The sequence below is a fragment of the Mus musculus genome, chromosome X (genome assembly GCF_000001635.26).
Source record: "Mus musculus strain C57BL/6J chromosome X, GRCm38.p6 C57BL/6J".
Lineage (NCBI taxonomy): Eukaryota > Metazoa > Chordata > Mammalia > Rodentia > Muridae > Mus > Mus musculus.
In genome coordinates, this window is record NC_000086.7 from 96,551,256 (window position 1) to 96,569,691 (window position 18,436).

At 37.2% G+C, this 18,436-nt stretch overlaps 1 protein-coding gene across 3 annotated transcripts in view; it reads left to right on the plus strand.

Moving 5' to 3' along the window:
- Heph (hephaestin) overlaps positions 1-18,436 on the plus strand; it is a 119,050-nt gene that overhangs the window by 95,820 nt on the left and 4,794 nt on the right. For all 3 annotated transcript variants that reach the window (NM_010417.2, NM_001159628.1, NM_001159627.1), the window contains exons 17-20: positions 2,588-2,694; positions 3,580-3,805; positions 6,255-6,394; positions 6,784-6,946. In NM_010417.2, the coding sequence (NP_034547.2) occupies positions 2,588-2,694; positions 3,580-3,805; positions 6,255-6,394; positions 6,784-6,946 (636 nt within the window). The remainder of the gene's footprint in view (positions 1-2,587; positions 2,695-3,579; positions 3,806-6,254; positions 6,395-6,783; positions 6,947-18,436) is intronic.

The window sequence follows — 18,436 nt, forward strand, 5'->3', positions numbered from 1 at the left end:
AAAGAACACATGATTTAAATAAATACTTCTCCCACAAAATTATTTAAGAATACCAGTAAATGCCAGAGAAAATTCTCAACATCATTAGACATCAGAGAACAGCAAACCAGAATTTCAATAAAGTAAAAGCTCTCCTTTACTAAAACAAAATCAAGAAAAAATATAACTACTTTTATGAGAATATTGAGAAGGCAGACTCTACATAATGATGTTTGATGATTCCACTGCTTTGGAAATCAGTTTGCCAATTCCTCCAATTGTTAAAAATTGGCATTACTGTATAATTCAATAATTCCATCTTAAGTTGTATGCCCAAGGTAAATGAATATGTAACTTCATGCAAAAACCTGTATGATAATTAATAGCATCATTTTTATGATTCTGAGGATTAAATCAGGGGCTTTATACATTGTAGGAAAGTGCTTTATCACTGAGCTAAAACTGCAGTCCTTAAAGTCAATTTTATTCATATTTCTCTCAAAGTAGAAATGCCCAAGTATCTACCAAATGATGAATTGATGAATAAAATGTAATATATCTATAAAATGTCATATACTTTCACAATAAAACGCAACTGAGTATGCTGCCGCATGGATAGACCATGAAAGTGTCATAAAAATGAAATAATGTAGTAAGAGAAAAGACATTAAAACATATGATTCAACTTGTATGAAATGTTCAGAAGGAGATAGAAAACAAGTGTGTGGTTGCATTGGGGTAGTGAGTAGATTAAAGTGTGACAAGAGTATGGCAATTTATTGATTGCAATGAGTTGTTCTAAAATAGAGCACAGTAGTTGTTACAGAATTATGTGAAAACATGTCATTTTGAGGTGCAATGTTTTATTGTTTTGTTGTTTATTTTAATTGAATGTTTATGGGCTACAATGTATAATTCTATCTATAAATACATAATAATTAAATCTGAGTAGTTAGATATGAGTGAATTATATGGCATGTAAATCATACCTCAATAAAGTTGCTATAGAAAGTCAATATGGGAATAAATGGAAGTTGGTTGGAAAAGGATAAGCTAGAGGCAGGTCACTTTTCCTGTAGAGATATGAACAGAGACCTATTCACAGCAGATAGAGCAGTGACAATTGGTCAAGCTAACCACTCCACCCAAATCTACTTTCTCCAACTAGTGAGTTTATTGGGGTACTTACAGCAGCACTAATGGTTCAGGGGTTACATACTGGAACATGGATAATCCAAACACAGTAGAACCATCGCAAACCTCACTGTAGCATAGGTCATGATGTCTCATCAAATTTGCACTGCTGGAGCTTCCTGCATAGCCCCTTCTTTCGTAGCAGTTGTTACTGTTTATATAACCTCCCACAGAAGCTACCTGCGAATGTTGCAAGTGTCAAGGAGTTTCCTAAAATTTGTGAAGTTTCTGAGTCTTCCAAGTTTTGTTTACTCCTTGAATTTTAAGAGGCCTTCCTCCTTCCTTCAGGAGGGCATGATTCATGTAAGTTCACTACAGAGCAGACCTGTTTATTAACTGTGAGTGGGTAAACAACAGTCTATTCTAGGGAAGTGGTTGTTGAACATCAAAGGACAGGGAGATCTATAGACTCGTAGCATATATTGTAGAAGGATGAGAGGTATGAGCCAATGGTGAAGAACAAATGCTGCTCTGCCCGAGGTAGAACAAGAGTTCTATTTGGAAAACCCACACCATCTATGAGTCCTGCTTCAAGAAATATCACGGTGTCTTCTTGTATAAATGGCCACCTGCACTCATGTGGATGTACATATGCATTTAAAATGAACTTAAAAATTAAATAGAGAGAAAGAATCAGTGAGACTTGGTACTTCATTGGGTGTTGAATAGATGGATGTTAAAGTGGCAAAGACAATGAAAGTTTCGAGTCTTGGCAAGTAGGAGAATGGTTGTGTTATTTCTGAACAGTACAGGCAGAGATTTTTAAAAAATGTATTGCTTTTTCAAAGGAGAGAATTAAATTTATTGTTATTTTAGGTTATGCTTGGTCCCGAGGATTGAAACTAGGGTGTCATACTCATTATGATGTTCTACCACTGAACAATAACCCCAATAGAATGTTTCCATTTTTATTTCCTATTAGGACAATATTGAAATAATACCTAATGTTTGATTAAAATTTTGGAATGAGAACTTAGTAACAAGGGAGGGAGGTCTGGCTTGAAGTATTTAAGATTTTTCAAAACATAGATCATAATATGTGACTAAAATCTTTCACAGAGTATTGAATGGAAGTGGAAAGATGAGTATCGAACTTATGAAGAGAGTTTCATTAGGAGGCAGCAGCAGGAAATCAAGATGAACACAAGAAATGATATAATACTATAGCTACTAAAACCAGCAGCAGGACTATATTACCATGGGATTAGGCCTGAGCTTTACAGAGTGGAGATTGAGTATTTTTTCCAAGAAGGGGGGAAAACATGTAACAGAAATAGAATGGAGCCAGGTGTAAGTAATGGAAACGGATCTTAAGGGTGCTGAGACTCACCTACTGTAGCCTTGAAGGTAGATCTAGAAATTGAGAGAAATGACTTACTTGGTCCAACAAGACATTCCTTACTATCCTTCTTAGGTGAAGTACTTACTTACCAGTGGAACATCCCAGAAAGATCTGGTCCTGGTCCTAGTGACTCTGCTTGTGTTTCCTGGATTTATTATTCTGCAGTGGATCCCATCAAGGTAAAGAAAAAAATGAATATTGAAAGAAATATCTCAGAATTAGGCAAATTACCTGGCAAAATAACAACTACAAAATATGTGGTTAAAAACAAATAGCTCTGTAATGCCTGGACTTTGAGGAGATCTACTCAAATGCTTACCTTATTTTAGTAGTCAGAAAGAGGGATGAAGGTAATGGGTCACACCACGTACTTAGCATGAGGATTTGCTTTCTTGTCTTATCTTTCTAGATCTTGTAATGCAGTATGTTCTCATATTTTCGAAAATGGGACCGTTAACAGGAAATTAAGGGTCTAGTCAAAAATTTGACTCTAGAGTATCTTTAGAATAGCTGGAATAAAGTCATGCTGCCTTTTTTTCTTAATCTGAAAAATGAATTGTGTCTATGTAGCTAGTTAATCACAAGTCATCAGCAACATATTATGTATACTCTATTATGGGTATTTTTCTTGGTGTTATGGATGATACAAATGTAAAATATCTTACCTACTTTTAAAGTGTATGGTCTAGTTGACAAATAGAAAATGTATCACAATGGAAGCTACCTGAAAACTGAACTTTGAAATCTCAATAAGAGCATGCTGGAGTATGTTAGAAGGAGGATATTGCAGGCATAGGAAACTATTTTAAAAGTATCAGGTTAGTATATTTAATAATGAATGAATAATTCAATATAACTAAAGCATAACACCACCTCTCAACTATACCTTAAATAATTGTTAGAATAAATTCAGATATCAGAAGAAGATACTTAGGGGTTTAAATATTTTTGATGAAGTGCTAAGGGGCTTATAGTCTGCTATTTGTGACTCAACTCCCTATAGAATACCACTACCCAGGAATAACCTCAAATCTTTCTCCCTTTTGCCTTTCTCATTTCCTTAGGACATGTATAGTGGTCTGGTTGGACCCCTAGTCATCTGCAGAAATGGTATCTTGGAACCCAATGGAGGCCGGAATGATATGGACCGGGAATTTGCCTTGTTGTTTTTGATCTTTGATGAGAACCAATCTTGGTATCTGAAGGAGAATATTGCAACATATGGACCTCAAGAATCAAGTCATGTTAACTTGAAGGATGCCACCTTCCTAGAGAGCAATAAAATGCATGGTTTGTAGAAAAGAAGCTATTCCTATTTCAAAATAGGCCTCCCTGGTTTCATGAGATGATCTGCTAGGTTACCTCTATCTATGGGTGCATAATTCTGGAAAAGATGAGAAAGTTGGACAGTTGAATGGAAATGATTTAGAAAAATGTATTATTGTTTTACATATATATGCGCAAAATAGATGAGTGGTCCAGATAAGATGAGGTGCGCAGAAAGAAGGAAGCTAACTCGTAAAAGTTATCACACACACACACACACACACACACACACACACACACACTTTTTAACATTAGTAGATAAGGGAAGATGAATATTATAGCCATCTCTATATATAACTAGCTACCTGGTAAATGCCCCTCTGTTTCAAAATTCTGGGTTTGTTTTTCTCTCAAAAGCATGTTATTCAACCACCAGATTAAATTCTGGATCTGTTTTGCCAATATAAACAAATTAATGACAACTTAATTTTTACTACTTTTAAAGAGAAATTTAAATTGACATGGAGTAGTTGGAGAAGACAGCTGTAGAGAATAGCACACCAAGCTTATATTGCATGCAATAAAGAACTTTTGATTTTTGAGTGGCTTTGGGATGGGAGAATTGCATCATCAAAGCCTTCCTTGGCTGTAGACATCTGGTAGCTTTCCATAAAAGAGAGGAAGTCTTGAGTAAGAGGGAGAGCTTAAGTGCAGTGGAATGTAGGAAGTAACCTCTCCCCATCACTTCTCAGCCAAGATTTCTTTGATCTGAGAGTGAGGTGCAGCTTTGATAATGACGCTAATGGAACTCAAAAGTAGTATCCCATTGTCCTATAGGTTTTATCTATTTCTCCTTGATGGAAAGATGAGTGATTCACACTAGAACAGATGATTCACAACTTTACAAAGTGAACTATTTTTTTAGTTTCTGTCAAATCAAGGAAATAAATGGGCTAGAACAAAGGAAATGGGGGCAGAGTTAGGTCTTCCCAATTCAGAATTTAGCTAATGCCCACGTTCATCTACTCAGGTGTCAATTTGTCCAAACTTTGGATAGCACTTTGCTTAGCTAGTTAGATAGCAGCTATATTTGAATATTTTCTGATCATTAGTACTATAAAAAATAAAGAAAAATAATGTTGTAGTCTGAGGGGAGAAGTAAACAATATTTTACCTCCTCCTCTACATTTCTGAACCAATGGAGAAAAATAAATGGTTAAGGTAAAATATGAGCCTTATTACTGAGAATGCTAATTGGAAAACTGAATTTTATTCTGTAACTAAATATGATTGCTGATACTTTCCTAGCAATGGATATGTTTTTTTTTAAATTGTCATTGACATCAGTGGACAACAAAATTTCTCCACATTAAGAGAGGCAGAATCTTACACAGAACCAATTAGTGAACCGATTTGCACCCTTTTCTATGATCAAAGAGATAAAATATCTAGAAGTGGCTGAGCTGAACAATTTCAGACTTTTTTTTCTGAACCAAATCCACAATTTAATGTTGGTAGACATAGAGAAACACTGTAGCTCTTCCTTCTATTCTTTTCTCCCTTAAAGAGTAGAGTAGAAATCAGCTCCTACCTGTAAGAAAATGAGATGTGGGAGAAAATTGTTTTGGGTAAAATGCTACCAATATGAGTTCAGTGTCTTTCAAAGTCAGCATAGTGTGTGACTTTGGAAAAGAATGTGTTAATCAAGCAATGTATTTTGAAGTCTGAGTTATCTGCGTGAGGTTCTGCAAATGTGCAGGGAAGTTACAGCACTGTAGTATATAAATTTATTTCCTGCTTATTAGTAACCTAAGACAAGTTGGCAAAATAAGCTTTCACACCTTGAAAGATAAATAAACCTGGAAGACAGATTTTGGAGAGTTCTAATGAATCATGCTGAGGAGTATTGGAGGAGTTCAAAGGGGGAAGGTGATAGAAGAAATTGAGGTTGCATAGAGGAGTTTAGGAAATCAGAAAAGTTTTCATGAAGTAGGTGAAGTTTTAAAGAGAAATAATAAGGAAACAATATTTATGAGAGGGATACTCAGAAGACTAAAGATGCAAATAACATGAATAGACTCTGTGGATGATGGTGAAAGAAAAAAATCACACTAATTGGAATCAATGCTGCTGGTAGGAGGAGGTGAAAGAGGAGGTGAATCTGGGAAGGAGATGTGAAGGTGTATTTTAAATGAACTTACTGGCTGACCTATAGAGCCATGGGGCTGTTGCTTGTTGTCATTTTCTTTAGGTTCTTCTCAGACATTTAGCTTCAAAATAACATGGTCCAAATAATTGCAGAGAGAGAGAAAGAGAGAGAGAGAGAGCTCTGATATCATTACTGTGGAAGATTCATTGAAGAGAGATATGTAGCAAATTAGTAGCCTATTGCTCTCACCAGAAATGATAGGACCTAGGGTAATAGAAAAATTTAAATAAAGAAAAATATGTGAAATATTTTCTTCTTTTACAGCTATCAATGGGAAACTCTATGCAAACCTCAGGGGTCTTACTGTATACCAAGGAGAACGAGTAGCCTGGTACATGCTAGCCATGGGCCAAGATACTGACATTCACACTGTACACTTCCATGCAGAGAGTTTCCTCTATCAGGTAAGCTGAAAATATGGTTGAGCCCCTTTGGGATAATTAAAATAATGCCTTAAGAACCATTGCAGAAAGTAATGGCAGTGAATAAGTTAATTGTTAGAGTATGGAAAAACTCAGAGAAACTAGGTTTGAACCATCTAAAAGCACAGATAACATCTTTTTTATGTGTGACATGTTAGGAAAAAAGTAAGAGAAGAGAGGTCTGCTGTTTTAGTTTGCATGATTGGATTCAAGGAGAGATAAATAAAATGATGAACACTTGAAGTTTCTCCTTGGTACAGACATTTTGTTTTAAGAACCTAAATTGGACATCATAAGCTTTTAGTTCCTATAAGCTGTAACTTGCTTTCTATAATATTCAGTTCTTCTCCACATCCCTGTGTTTCTTGCAGAATGGGCAAAGTTACAGGGCAGATGTGGTGGATCTCTTCCCAGGAACATTTGAAGTTGTGGAGATGGTAGCCAGCAACCCTGGGACATGGCTGATGCACTGCCATGTGACTGACCATGTTCATGCTGGCATGGAGACCATCTTTACGGTCTTGTCTCATGAAGGTAAGATCCAAATCCCCTAAAGTGTGTCATTTTCTAATCTTTTGTGTAACCTGTAGACACTCGGTGATAGTAAGGAGCCACTTGAACTTCTTCTGCTGGCCCAAAAGAACAAGATTTTATCATAGAGCAGGGTTCCTTAGGCATTTCCTTAAGCTACATTTCTCATCCTCCCTTGCAAGTATCATAAGCTCACATTGGGTGGCATAGCCTGAAACTAGGAGGGCTTTTTGCTTGTGACAGGTTTAATACGATTTAACAAAAATATAATTTATTTACAAATTCATCATTTAAAGTGTAATAGAATTACTATTTCAAGGAAATTGCTAATGAATCTTTCTTTGATGTAGTCATTTTCAAAAAAGACAAACATTTGGGGCTAGGAAGATGGTTGAGTCAGCAACAGTGCTTGCAAGCAAGTGTGAGAACCTAAGTTTGCAGCCATTTAACATTAACAGTATGTATGACTTTGTGACATTTTGACGCCAGAGCTGCAGAGTTGCTGCAGGGTGAAGACAGGGAGATTGCAGGAGCTTGCTGGCCGGCCAGCTAAGTCAAACAGCAAGTTCTGGGTTCACTGAGCTACCTTGTCAAGGAAACAACGTTGGAAAGAACTAGAGAAAAACATCCAGTGTCTTCCTCTAGCCTTAGAATGCATGGGCATGAGCACACATACATACACAAACACATGTAAGCATAGATGCAAACACACACATTAAAAATAAAATAAGTACATAAAAATAAAAAACCCAAATATTTACAAGTCAGCCAATTCCAGCAGAACATGTCAGAGGTGACCAGAGGCCTCAATAGTAAACTGCTAAAGGAGATTATACCCAGGTAAAAGTTGGACTGCTGAAAGAGACAAAGGCTACCCAGATGTGACCTTTCCCTTTCTTACAGTATTTCATTTGCATACTAGCCATGAGAAACATGTTCTCACTCCCTTCTTTACTAAGAGGCAAGTACCAGTTTAAGAGAGCTGCTGGATGCACTGTGGTCAGAGATCACAGAATTGGGGGCACATACTCTGTCCAGTCTCTTCCTATTCCAAAGAAATGATAGAACACCCACAATTCTACCAATTCCTCTATTTCCCTTTTTCTCTCTCTCCACCCTCTCTTCTTTCTTCTTCCCTTTCAAGGTTAAGCTGGGGGTCATGAATCTCTTATTTTGTTCTTGTGCTTGTTTTGTTTTTACTAAGGCCTCACATGTGTTAATCACATGCTCAGTGTTCCAAAACCCTCAGAGCAGAGTGAGTGCAGGTTGTAGATGGCAGTTCTTAGGAATTGTCTGTCTTCCAGCACTCGGGAGGCAGAGGCAGGTGGATTTCTGAGTTCGAGGCCAGCCTGGTCTACAAAGTGAGTTCCAGGACAACCAGAGCTATGCAGAGAAACCCTGTCTCGAAAAAACATAAAAAAAAAAAAAGGATTGTCTGTCTAAATTAAACAATAAGTGTGTCAGTCCTCTTCTACATGAACTGTGTCGAGCAATTAGCACTACACTCTCTTCCAAGAAGTTATGTAGGACCTTATTGGAGCAATACATATTTTCTACTTTGTTTTTAATCTTTGAGATTATAATATAATTACAACATTTCTCCCTTCCCATTCCTCTCTCCAAACCCATGCATACATCCTTACTTGTTCTCTTTCAAATTCACAATCTCCTTTCCGTTATTATTGCTCACTTGTATGTATATTTATATATACATATAATTTCCTAATTATAACTTGCTTAATCCATAAAATGTTACTTGTATGAATGGATGTTTAGTACATATATATATATATATATATATATATATATATATATATATCATACTGCTTTGAAAAATACTGGTATTAGAGTAAGTATTGACTCTATCAAAAGACAAAGAGAGGAAAGATACCACTGGCCATTCAAACAGACTTAGCAAATAAGAGTAGAGAATATATATCTGCTATTTATTTAATGGAAGAGGACATCATGATAATACATAATTTCTTATATTACTAAAATTTTTCTCTGCCATACCATACTGCTAGAATATTGCTTGTGTTGCTTTTACTTATTACTCTAATATGATACCCCAGAACATAGATGTCATTTTCTATCAGTCCAGAATACCTACCATCATAGTGCTATAAAGCCAAGAAACTAGGCCCTCTTATTACATTATAATGTACCACCCTCATATATGAGCCATTCATAATATGAGACCAATTACTTTTTGAGAAGATCCAACCTATAACTCATAAACTGTGGTTTAACTTGTTTATTTAATATGAATTCATCCCATTTTTTGCACTTATTCTACATATGCTAACAGGATAATAAGAAGAAAGAGTTAAGGAAAGATAGAGATAAAAACTAATTCTTTTTCTTTATTAATTTTTATTATTTAAACAATTGCAATTTAAATATATTTTAACCATATTCTTCCTGTCCCCAAAGTCCTTCTAGATCCTTTCACTCTCACTACCCACCCAACTTTAAGTTATTTAAAAACACACACACAATACAACAGCACTCACTCAAAAATGAAGAAAAAATAAATAAAAGAACACCCAAATAAACAAACAAACAAAAAACTAAAAGCCAACCAAATAGCCAACAAACCACCATTACCACTAACAACAACAATAACAACCAAACTGTAGTCAAATAAAAGCATACAATAAAACAAAACTTGAGAGGTACATTGTATGTTGGTTAACTACTCTTGCACATGAGGTCTGCCTTGGAGTAATTGATATACCCAGTGTCATTTCATTGGAGAAAACTGATTTTCCTCTCCCAGCAAATATAAATGAGTATTCAGTTGTTAATCCTTACCCTAGTGACTAGGTTTTCAGTCCTTCATTCAATATATATAACAAAAATATAACAAGACATAATAAAAATTATCACAATGAAGTTGGACAAGAAAAACCAACAGAAGAAAAAACTCAAGAGAAGGCACAAAAATCAGAGACTGATTCACATACTCAGGAATCCCATAAAAACACTGAACTAGAAGCTATAATATATACACAGAGGACCTAGCGAAAACCCATGTAGGCCCTGGGCATGCTGCATCAGTCTTTGTGAAGTCATATGAGCAATTATTATCTTCATTTAGAGTATCTTGTCTTCTTGGTATCTTCCATCCCCTTTGGCTCTTGTCCTCTTTCCACCTCCTCTTCCTCAGAGTTCCCTTATCTTTGAGGGCAGGGATTTAATGGAAACATCCAATTTTAAGCTGAGTATTCCAAGATTTTTCATGTTCTGCTTAATGTGTTGAGCTGTGGGTCTCTATGTTTGCCCACATGTGCTAAATAAGGAAACTTCTCTGATGATGGCTGAGCAAGGCAATGTATGTGTATAGCAGGAGATCATTAAGAGTCATTTTATCACCATGTGTTTTGTTTTATTTTGTTTGTTTTAGAGGTTTTCCCCTTGGGTCCCTGGGCCATCTAGTCTCTGGTTCTTGGTCACCCAGGCAGTATTTGGTATGGGTTCTATCTTGTGTAGTGGGCTTTAAGTCAAATCAGATATTGGTTGCTTACACCCAGAAGCTTTGTACCACCTTCACCTTAGCACATCTTGCAGGTAGTACACCCTTAAAGATTTGTGGCTGTGTTTGTGTTTATGTTTCTTTTTTGAGGGCACACAGAGTATGTTCCTACACCAAAGATGCTAGAACTTAGGGCTGGAGGTTTTTATGTAGGCATGAGCTTGACTTCTCCATGTTCAATGAGTTGTGTAGGTGTTGTCTTCAGCAATGGGACCTTGCTGTCTATTTGTGGAGAGCAACCAACAATCTTGTCAACAGCCTAGGGTATTTAAGCCTTACCATGCGCGCCCTTTGGCCAACTCAATTAGATATAACCTGATCCTGGTACTGGAAGGTTTGTTTGGTGAAAAGAGATGGCCAGTTGGGACTCTGTCTCCCCATTTGGAAATTTCATTTACATCACCTTCATATACACGTATGTTTTAGAAAGTTTCTACTGTGTTAGGTTTTTATACTACCCTCTAAATATCCCTTAATTTTAGTTGCTTCTCCCTGTATTCCTTTCAACAAACTCCTCTCCCCTTTCTTCATTTGATCCTCCTATCACAGCCCCCCATCCTTGTCAATTCATAACAGTCTGTTCTACTGCCCTTTCCTAATGACTTCTATCTGTTTATACTTACTGTCTGTTGTATCTATGAATTGTAGCTTCATTATCATTGACTTAGAAACTAATATACACATAGAAGCAGTTTATATATATATATATACATATATATATATATATATGTATATATATATATATATACGATGTTTGTCTTTCTGGTTCTGGGATACCTCATTCAGGAATATTTTTTTCTAGTTTCATTTATCTGCCTTGGAATTTAATGATGTCACCTTTAATACACCATTATGTAAATGTACCATATTTTCTTTATCTATTCTTCTTTAGAGGGAACTCTAGGTTGAGTACAACTTCTAAAAAGACCAATTCTTGGACAGAGTTCCTGATGAAGTTATGAGGTATAGGTATGAGATTTAAGATGAAGAATTAGTACAATGCTGGAGGAAAATAATTTTTCTGTTGTGAATAAGAAAGAAGGCAGAAAGAAAGGATCTAGGTATTGTTTTAGAAGAATGTCTTGACAGTAAGATTTTCTGTGATAAGATTTTCCTCTGTGGTTTGTATAGAGTCATATGCTGAAGGGGAACTATTTGAAGAAATAGGGAGAGGTGTTAGCATAGTTACTTTGGGGTGGGAAATAAAGCCATTATTGCCTTATAGCTTTGAGGGCTTACTTAAAATTGGACAGAGAATCCAAGTCTTTATATGGGAATGCTTTTTTTCTGGTGGTATTTAGCATATTGGGTAAAATACAGGGCAAGTACAGTTGCTGTCATTCTATGTGTTATTGTTTGAAGTGATCAACCATGGATTCTAATATGGTCAAGAAGATATGTATGAAGGGGGTAGGTTGGGGAAGTCAAATGATTTAGAAATTAAATATGGAGACATCTTGGATCCCGGACTCCACCAAGACTAATCTCCACAGGTGAGAGTCTGGACTACAGAAGCTAATAGCTTCTGGGACAGGCAGGAGCCACAGAGCTTCTGAGGCAGTCCCCTTTTCAGGCTCCAGACATCCGGGCACCTTCCCTGCCAGAGGATAGGTGTCCACCCAGCCCGGGATGGCTTTGGCTGAGCATCTGCAGGAGACATCTTGGCTCCCGGGCTCCACTGAGACTAGTCTGCACAGGTGAGAGTATGGACTACAGAAGCTAACAGCTTCTGGGACAGGTCCTGTTTCGGGCCTTCATCTTCTGCCAGGCAGCAAGTCTGAACACCAGATATATGTGCACCTTCCCTGAAAGAGGAGAGCCTGCCTGCAGAGAGTGCTCCGACCACTGAAACTCAGGAGAGAGCTAGTATCCCCGGTCTGCTGGTAGAGAATAAGAGAATCATGAGAGGAACAAACTCTAACTAGAGACAACTATAACAACTGACTACAGAGTTTACCAGATGGCGAAAGGCAGACATAAGAATCTTACTAACAAAAACCAAGACCACTCACTATCATCAGAACCCAGCACTCCCACCTCAGCCAGTCCAGGGCACCCCAACATACCCGAAAATCTAGACCTGGATTTAAAGGCATATCTCATGATGATGGTAGAAGACATCAAGAAGGTCTTTAATAACTCACTTAAAGAAATACAGGAGAACACGGCTAAAGAGTTGCAAGTCCTTGTAGAAAAACAGGGAAACACATCCAAACAGATGATGGAAATGAACAAAACCATACTACACTGCTAAACAGGTAGAAGACCTTAAAGAGGAAGCACAAAAATCACTTAAAGAATTGCAGGAAAACACAACCAAACAGGTGATGGAATTGAATAAAACCATCCAAGACATAAAAAGGGAAGTAGACACAATAAAGAAAACCCAAAGTGAGGCAATGCTGGAGATAGAAACCCTAGGAAAGAAATCTGAAACCATAGATGTGAACATCAGCAACAGAATACAGGAGATGGGAGAGAGAATCTCAGGTACAGAAGATTCCAGAGAGAACATCAGCACAACAATCAAAGAAAATACAAAATGCGAAAAGATCCTAACTCAAAACATCCAGGAAATCCAGGACACAATGAGAATAGGAGAAGATGAGAATGAAGATTTTCAACTTAAAGGGCCAGCAAATATCTTTAACAAAATTATAGAAGAAAACTTCCTAAACCTAAAGAAAGAGATGCCCATGAATATACAAGAAGCCCACAGAACTCCAAATAGACTGGACCAGAAAAGAAGTTCCTCCCGACACATAATGATCGGAACAATAAATGCACTAAATAAAGATAGAATATTAAAAGCAGTAAGGGAAAAAGGTCAAGTAACATATAAAGGCAAGCCTATCAGAATTACACCAGATTTTTCACCAGAGACTATGAAAGCCAGAAGATCCTGGACAGATGTTATACAGACACTAAGAGAACACAAATTCCAGCCCAGGCTACTATACCCAGCCATACTTTCAATTACTGTAGATGGAGAAACCAAATTATTTGACGACCAAAATAAATTCACACATTATCTTTCCCGCAAACCAGCCCTACAAAGGATAACAGAAAAAAACCAATACAAGGATGGAAACCAGGTCCTTAAAAAAACAAGCAAGTAATCCTTCAACTAACCTACAAGAAGACATCCACAAGAACAGAATGCCAACATTAACAACAAAAATAATAGTAAGCAAAAATTACTTTTCCTTAATATCTCTTAATATCAATGGACTCAATCCCCAATAAAAAGACATAGACTAATAGACTGGCTACACAAACAGGACCCAACATTTTGCTGCTTACAGGAAACCCATCTCAGGAAAAAAGACAGACACTATCTCAGAATGAAAGGCTGCAAAACAATTTTCCAAGCAAATGGTCTGAAGAAACAAGCTGGAGTAGCCATTCTAATATCGGATAAAATCGACTTCCAACCCAAAGTCATCAAAAAAGACAAGGAGGGGCACTTCATACTCATCAAAGATAAAATCTTCCGAGAGGAACTCTCAATTTTGAATATCTAGGCTCCAAATACAAGGGCAGCCACATTCATTAAAGAAACTTTAGTAAAGCTCAAAGCACACATTGCACCTCACACAATAATAGTGGGAGACTTCAACACACCACTTTCATCAATGGACAGATCATGGAATCAGAAGCTAAACAGGGACACAGTGAAACTAACAGAGGTTATTAAACAAATGGATGTAACAGATATCTACAGAACATTTTATCCTAAAACAAAAGGATATACCTTCTTCTCAGCACCTCATGGTACCTTCTCCAAAACTGACCATATAATTGGTCATAAAACAAGTCTCAACATATACAAAAATATTGAAATTGTCCCATGCATCCTATCAGATCATTATTAATTAAGGCTGATTTTCAATAATAAAATAAATAATAGAAAACCAACATGCACGTGGAAACTGAACAACATTCTTCTCAATGATACCTAGGTCAAGGAAGGAATAAAGAAAAAATTAAGAACTTTTTAGAGTTTAATGAAAACGAAGCCACAACATACCAAAGCTCATGGGACACAATGAAAGCATTTCTAAGAGGAAAACTCATAGCTCTGAGGCCTCCAAAAAGAAACTAGAGAGAGCACACACTAGCAGCTTGACAGCACACCTAGTAGCTCTAGAACAAAAGGAAGGAAATTCACCCAAGTGGAGTAAATGTCAGGAAATAATCAAACTAAGGGGCGAAATCAACCAAGTGGAAACAAGAAGAACTATTCAAAAAATCAAGCAAACGAGGAGCTGGTTCTTTGAGAAAATTAACAAGATAGATAAACCCTTAGCCAGACTCACTAGAGGGCACAGGGAAAGCATCCTAATTAACAAAATCAGAAATGAAAAGGGAGGCATAACAACAGATCCTGAAGAAATACAAAACACCATTAGATCCTTCTACAAAAGGCAATACTCAACAAAACTGGAGAACTTGTTTGAAATGGACAAGTTTCTAGACAGATAGTAGGTACCAAAGTTAAATCAAGATCATGTTAATGATCTAAATAGTCCTATATCCCCCAAAGAAATAGAAGCAGTCATTAATAGTCCCCCAACCAAAAAAAAAAAAAAAAAGCGCAGGACCAGATGGGTTTAGTGCAGAGTTCTATCAGACCTTCAAAGAAGATCTAATCCCAGTTTTTCACAAACTATTCCACAAAATAGAAGCAGAAGGTACTCTACCCAACTCATTCTATGAAGCCACAATTACTCTGATATCTAAACCACAAAAAGACCCAACAAAGATAGAGAACTTCAGACCAATTTCCCTTATGAATACCTTATGAATACCGATGCAAAAATCCTCAATAAAGTTCTCCCTAACCGAATCCAAGAACACATCAAGACAACCATCCATTTTAACCAAGTAGGTTTCATCCCAGGGATGCAGGCATGGTTCAACATACAAAAATCCATCAATGTAATCCAGTATAAAATCAAACTCAAAGACAAACACCACATGATCATCTCCTTAGATGCAGAGAAAGCATTTGACAAAATCCAACACCCATTCATGATAAAAGTCTTGGAAAAAATCAGGAATTCAAGTCCCACATCTAAAAATGATGAAAGCGATCTACAGCAAACCAGTAGCCAACATCAAATTAAATGGTGAGAAGCTGGAAGCAATCCCACTAAAACCAGGGACTAGACAAGGCTGTCCACTCTCGCCCTACCTATTCAACATTGTACTTGAAGTCCTAGCCAGAGCAATTTGACAACAATAGAAGATCAAGGGGATACAAATTGGAAAGGAAGAAGTCAAAATATCACTTTTTGCAGGTGATATGATAGTATATATAAGTAACCCTAAAAATTCCACCAGAGGACTCCTAAACCTGATAAACAGCTTTAATGAAGTATCTGGATATGAAATTAACTCAAATAAGTCAATGGTCTTTCTGTACACAAAAGATAAACAGGCTGAGAAAGAAATTAGGGAAACAACAGCCTTTCAATAGTCACAAATAATATAAAATACCTTGGCGTGAAGCTAACTGAGGAAATGAAAGACCTGTATGATAAGAACTTCAAGTCTCTGAAAAAAGAAATTAAAGAAGATCTCAGAAGATGGAGAGATCTCCCATGCTCATGGATTGGCAGGATCAATATAGTAAAAATGGCTATCTTGCCATAAGCAATCAATAGATTCAATGCAATTCTCATCAAAATTCCAACTCAATTCTTCAATGAATTAGAAACCCCAATCTGCACATTCATCTGGAATAACAAAAAACCTAAGATAACAGAAACTCTTCTCAAGGTTAAAAGAACCTCTGGAGGAATCACCATGCCTGATCTAAAGCTGTACTACAGAGCAATTGTGATAAAAACTGCATAGTACTGGTATAGCGGCAGACAAGTAGACCAATGGAATAGAATTGAAGACCCAGAAATGAACCCACACACCTATGGTCACTTGATCTGTGACAAGGGAGCTAAAACCATCTAGTGGAAAAAAGACAGCATTTTCAACAAAATGGTGCTAGTACAACTGGTGGTTATCATGTAGAAGAATGCAAATTGATCCATTCCTATCTCCTTGTACTAAGGTCAAATCTAAGTTAATTAATGAACTCCACATAAAACCAGAGACACTGAAACTTATAGAGGAGAATGTAGGGAAAAGCCTCGAAGGTATGGGTACAGGGGAAAAAAATTCCTGAATTGAACAGCAATGGCTTGTGCTGTAAGATCGAGAATCGACAAATAGGACCTCATAAAATTGCAAAGCTCTGCAAGGCAAAAGACAAGGTCCATAAGACAAAAGGCCACCAACAGCTTGGAAAAGGATCTTTTCCTATCCTAAATCAGAGAGGGAACTAATATCCAATATATATAAAGAACTCAAGAAGGTGGAATCCAGAAAATCAAATAACCCCATTAGAAAATGGGGCTCAGAGCTAAACAATTCTCACCTGAGGAATACCAAATGGCTGAGAAGCACCTGAAAAAATGTTCAACATCCTTAATCATCAGAGAAATGCAAATCAAAACAACCCTGAGATTCCACCTCACACCAGTCAGAATGGCTAAGATCAAAAATTCAGGTGACAGCAGATGCTGGCAAGGATGTGGAGAAAGAGGAACACTCCTCCATTGTTGGTGGGATTGCAAGCTTTTACAACCACTCAGGAAATCCGTCTGGTGGTTCCTCAGAAAATTGGACATAGTACTACCAGAGGATCCAGCAATATCTCCTGGGCATATATCCAGAAGATGTTTCAACCGGTAAGAAGGACACATGCTCCACTATGTTCATAGCAGCCTTATTTATAATAGCCAGAAGCTGGAAAGGACCCAGATGCCCCTCAACAGAGGAATGGATACAGAAAATGTGGTACATTTACACAATGGAGTACTACTCAGCTATTAGAAAGAATGAATTTATGAAATTCCTAGGCAAATGGATGGACCTGGAGGGCATCATCCTGATTGAGGTAACCCAATCACAAAGGATCTCACACAATATGTACTCACTGATAAGTGGATATTAGCCCAGAAACTTAGGATACCCAAGATATAAGATACAATTTGCTAAATGCATGAAACTCAAGAAGAACAAAGACCAAAGTGTGGACACTTTGCCCCTTCTTAGAATTGGGAACAAAACACCCATGGAAGTAGTTACAGAGACAAAGTTTGGAGCTGAGACGAAAGGATGGACCATCTAGAGACTGCCATATTCGTGGATCCATCCCATAAACAGCCTCCAAACGCTGATACCATTGCATACACTAGCAAGATTTTGCTGAAAGGATCCAGATATAGCTGTCTCTTGTGAGACTAGGCCGGGGCCTAACAAACACAGAAGTGGATGCTCACAGTCAGCTATTGGATGGATCATAGAGCACCCAATGGAGGAGCTAGAGAAAGTAACCAAGGAGCTGAAGGGATCTGCAACCCTATAGGTGGAACAACATTATGAACTAACCAGTACCCCCTAGAGCTCTTGTCTCTAGCTGCATATGTATCAGAAGATAACCTATTGGCCATCAGTGGAAAGAGAGTCCCATTGGTCGTGCAAACTTTATCTGCCTCAGTACAGGGGAACGACATGGCCAAGAAGTGGGAGTGGGTGGGTGGGGAAGTGGGTGGGGGAGTGGATGGGGAACTTTTGGGATAGCATTGAAAATGTAAATGAAATAAATACCTAATAAAAAATAAACAGAAAAAAGAAATTAATTATGTAATGATGGAAGAACAGTTATACTTTTTCTAGCAAAGTAATAAGCATTAAAATTAGATTCCTATTAGATTTTGGATTACTAATGTGATGCAGGTCTGGATCACCAATCTAATATGACCATTATTAACCATGACTGCTTAAACTGGAGTGGATATATGAGTGATTAGAATAAAGAAGTCCAATAATGGAAATTGACAGAAACTGTGCTAATAACTAAAGACTTCCTTGGATCAATATAACTAAGA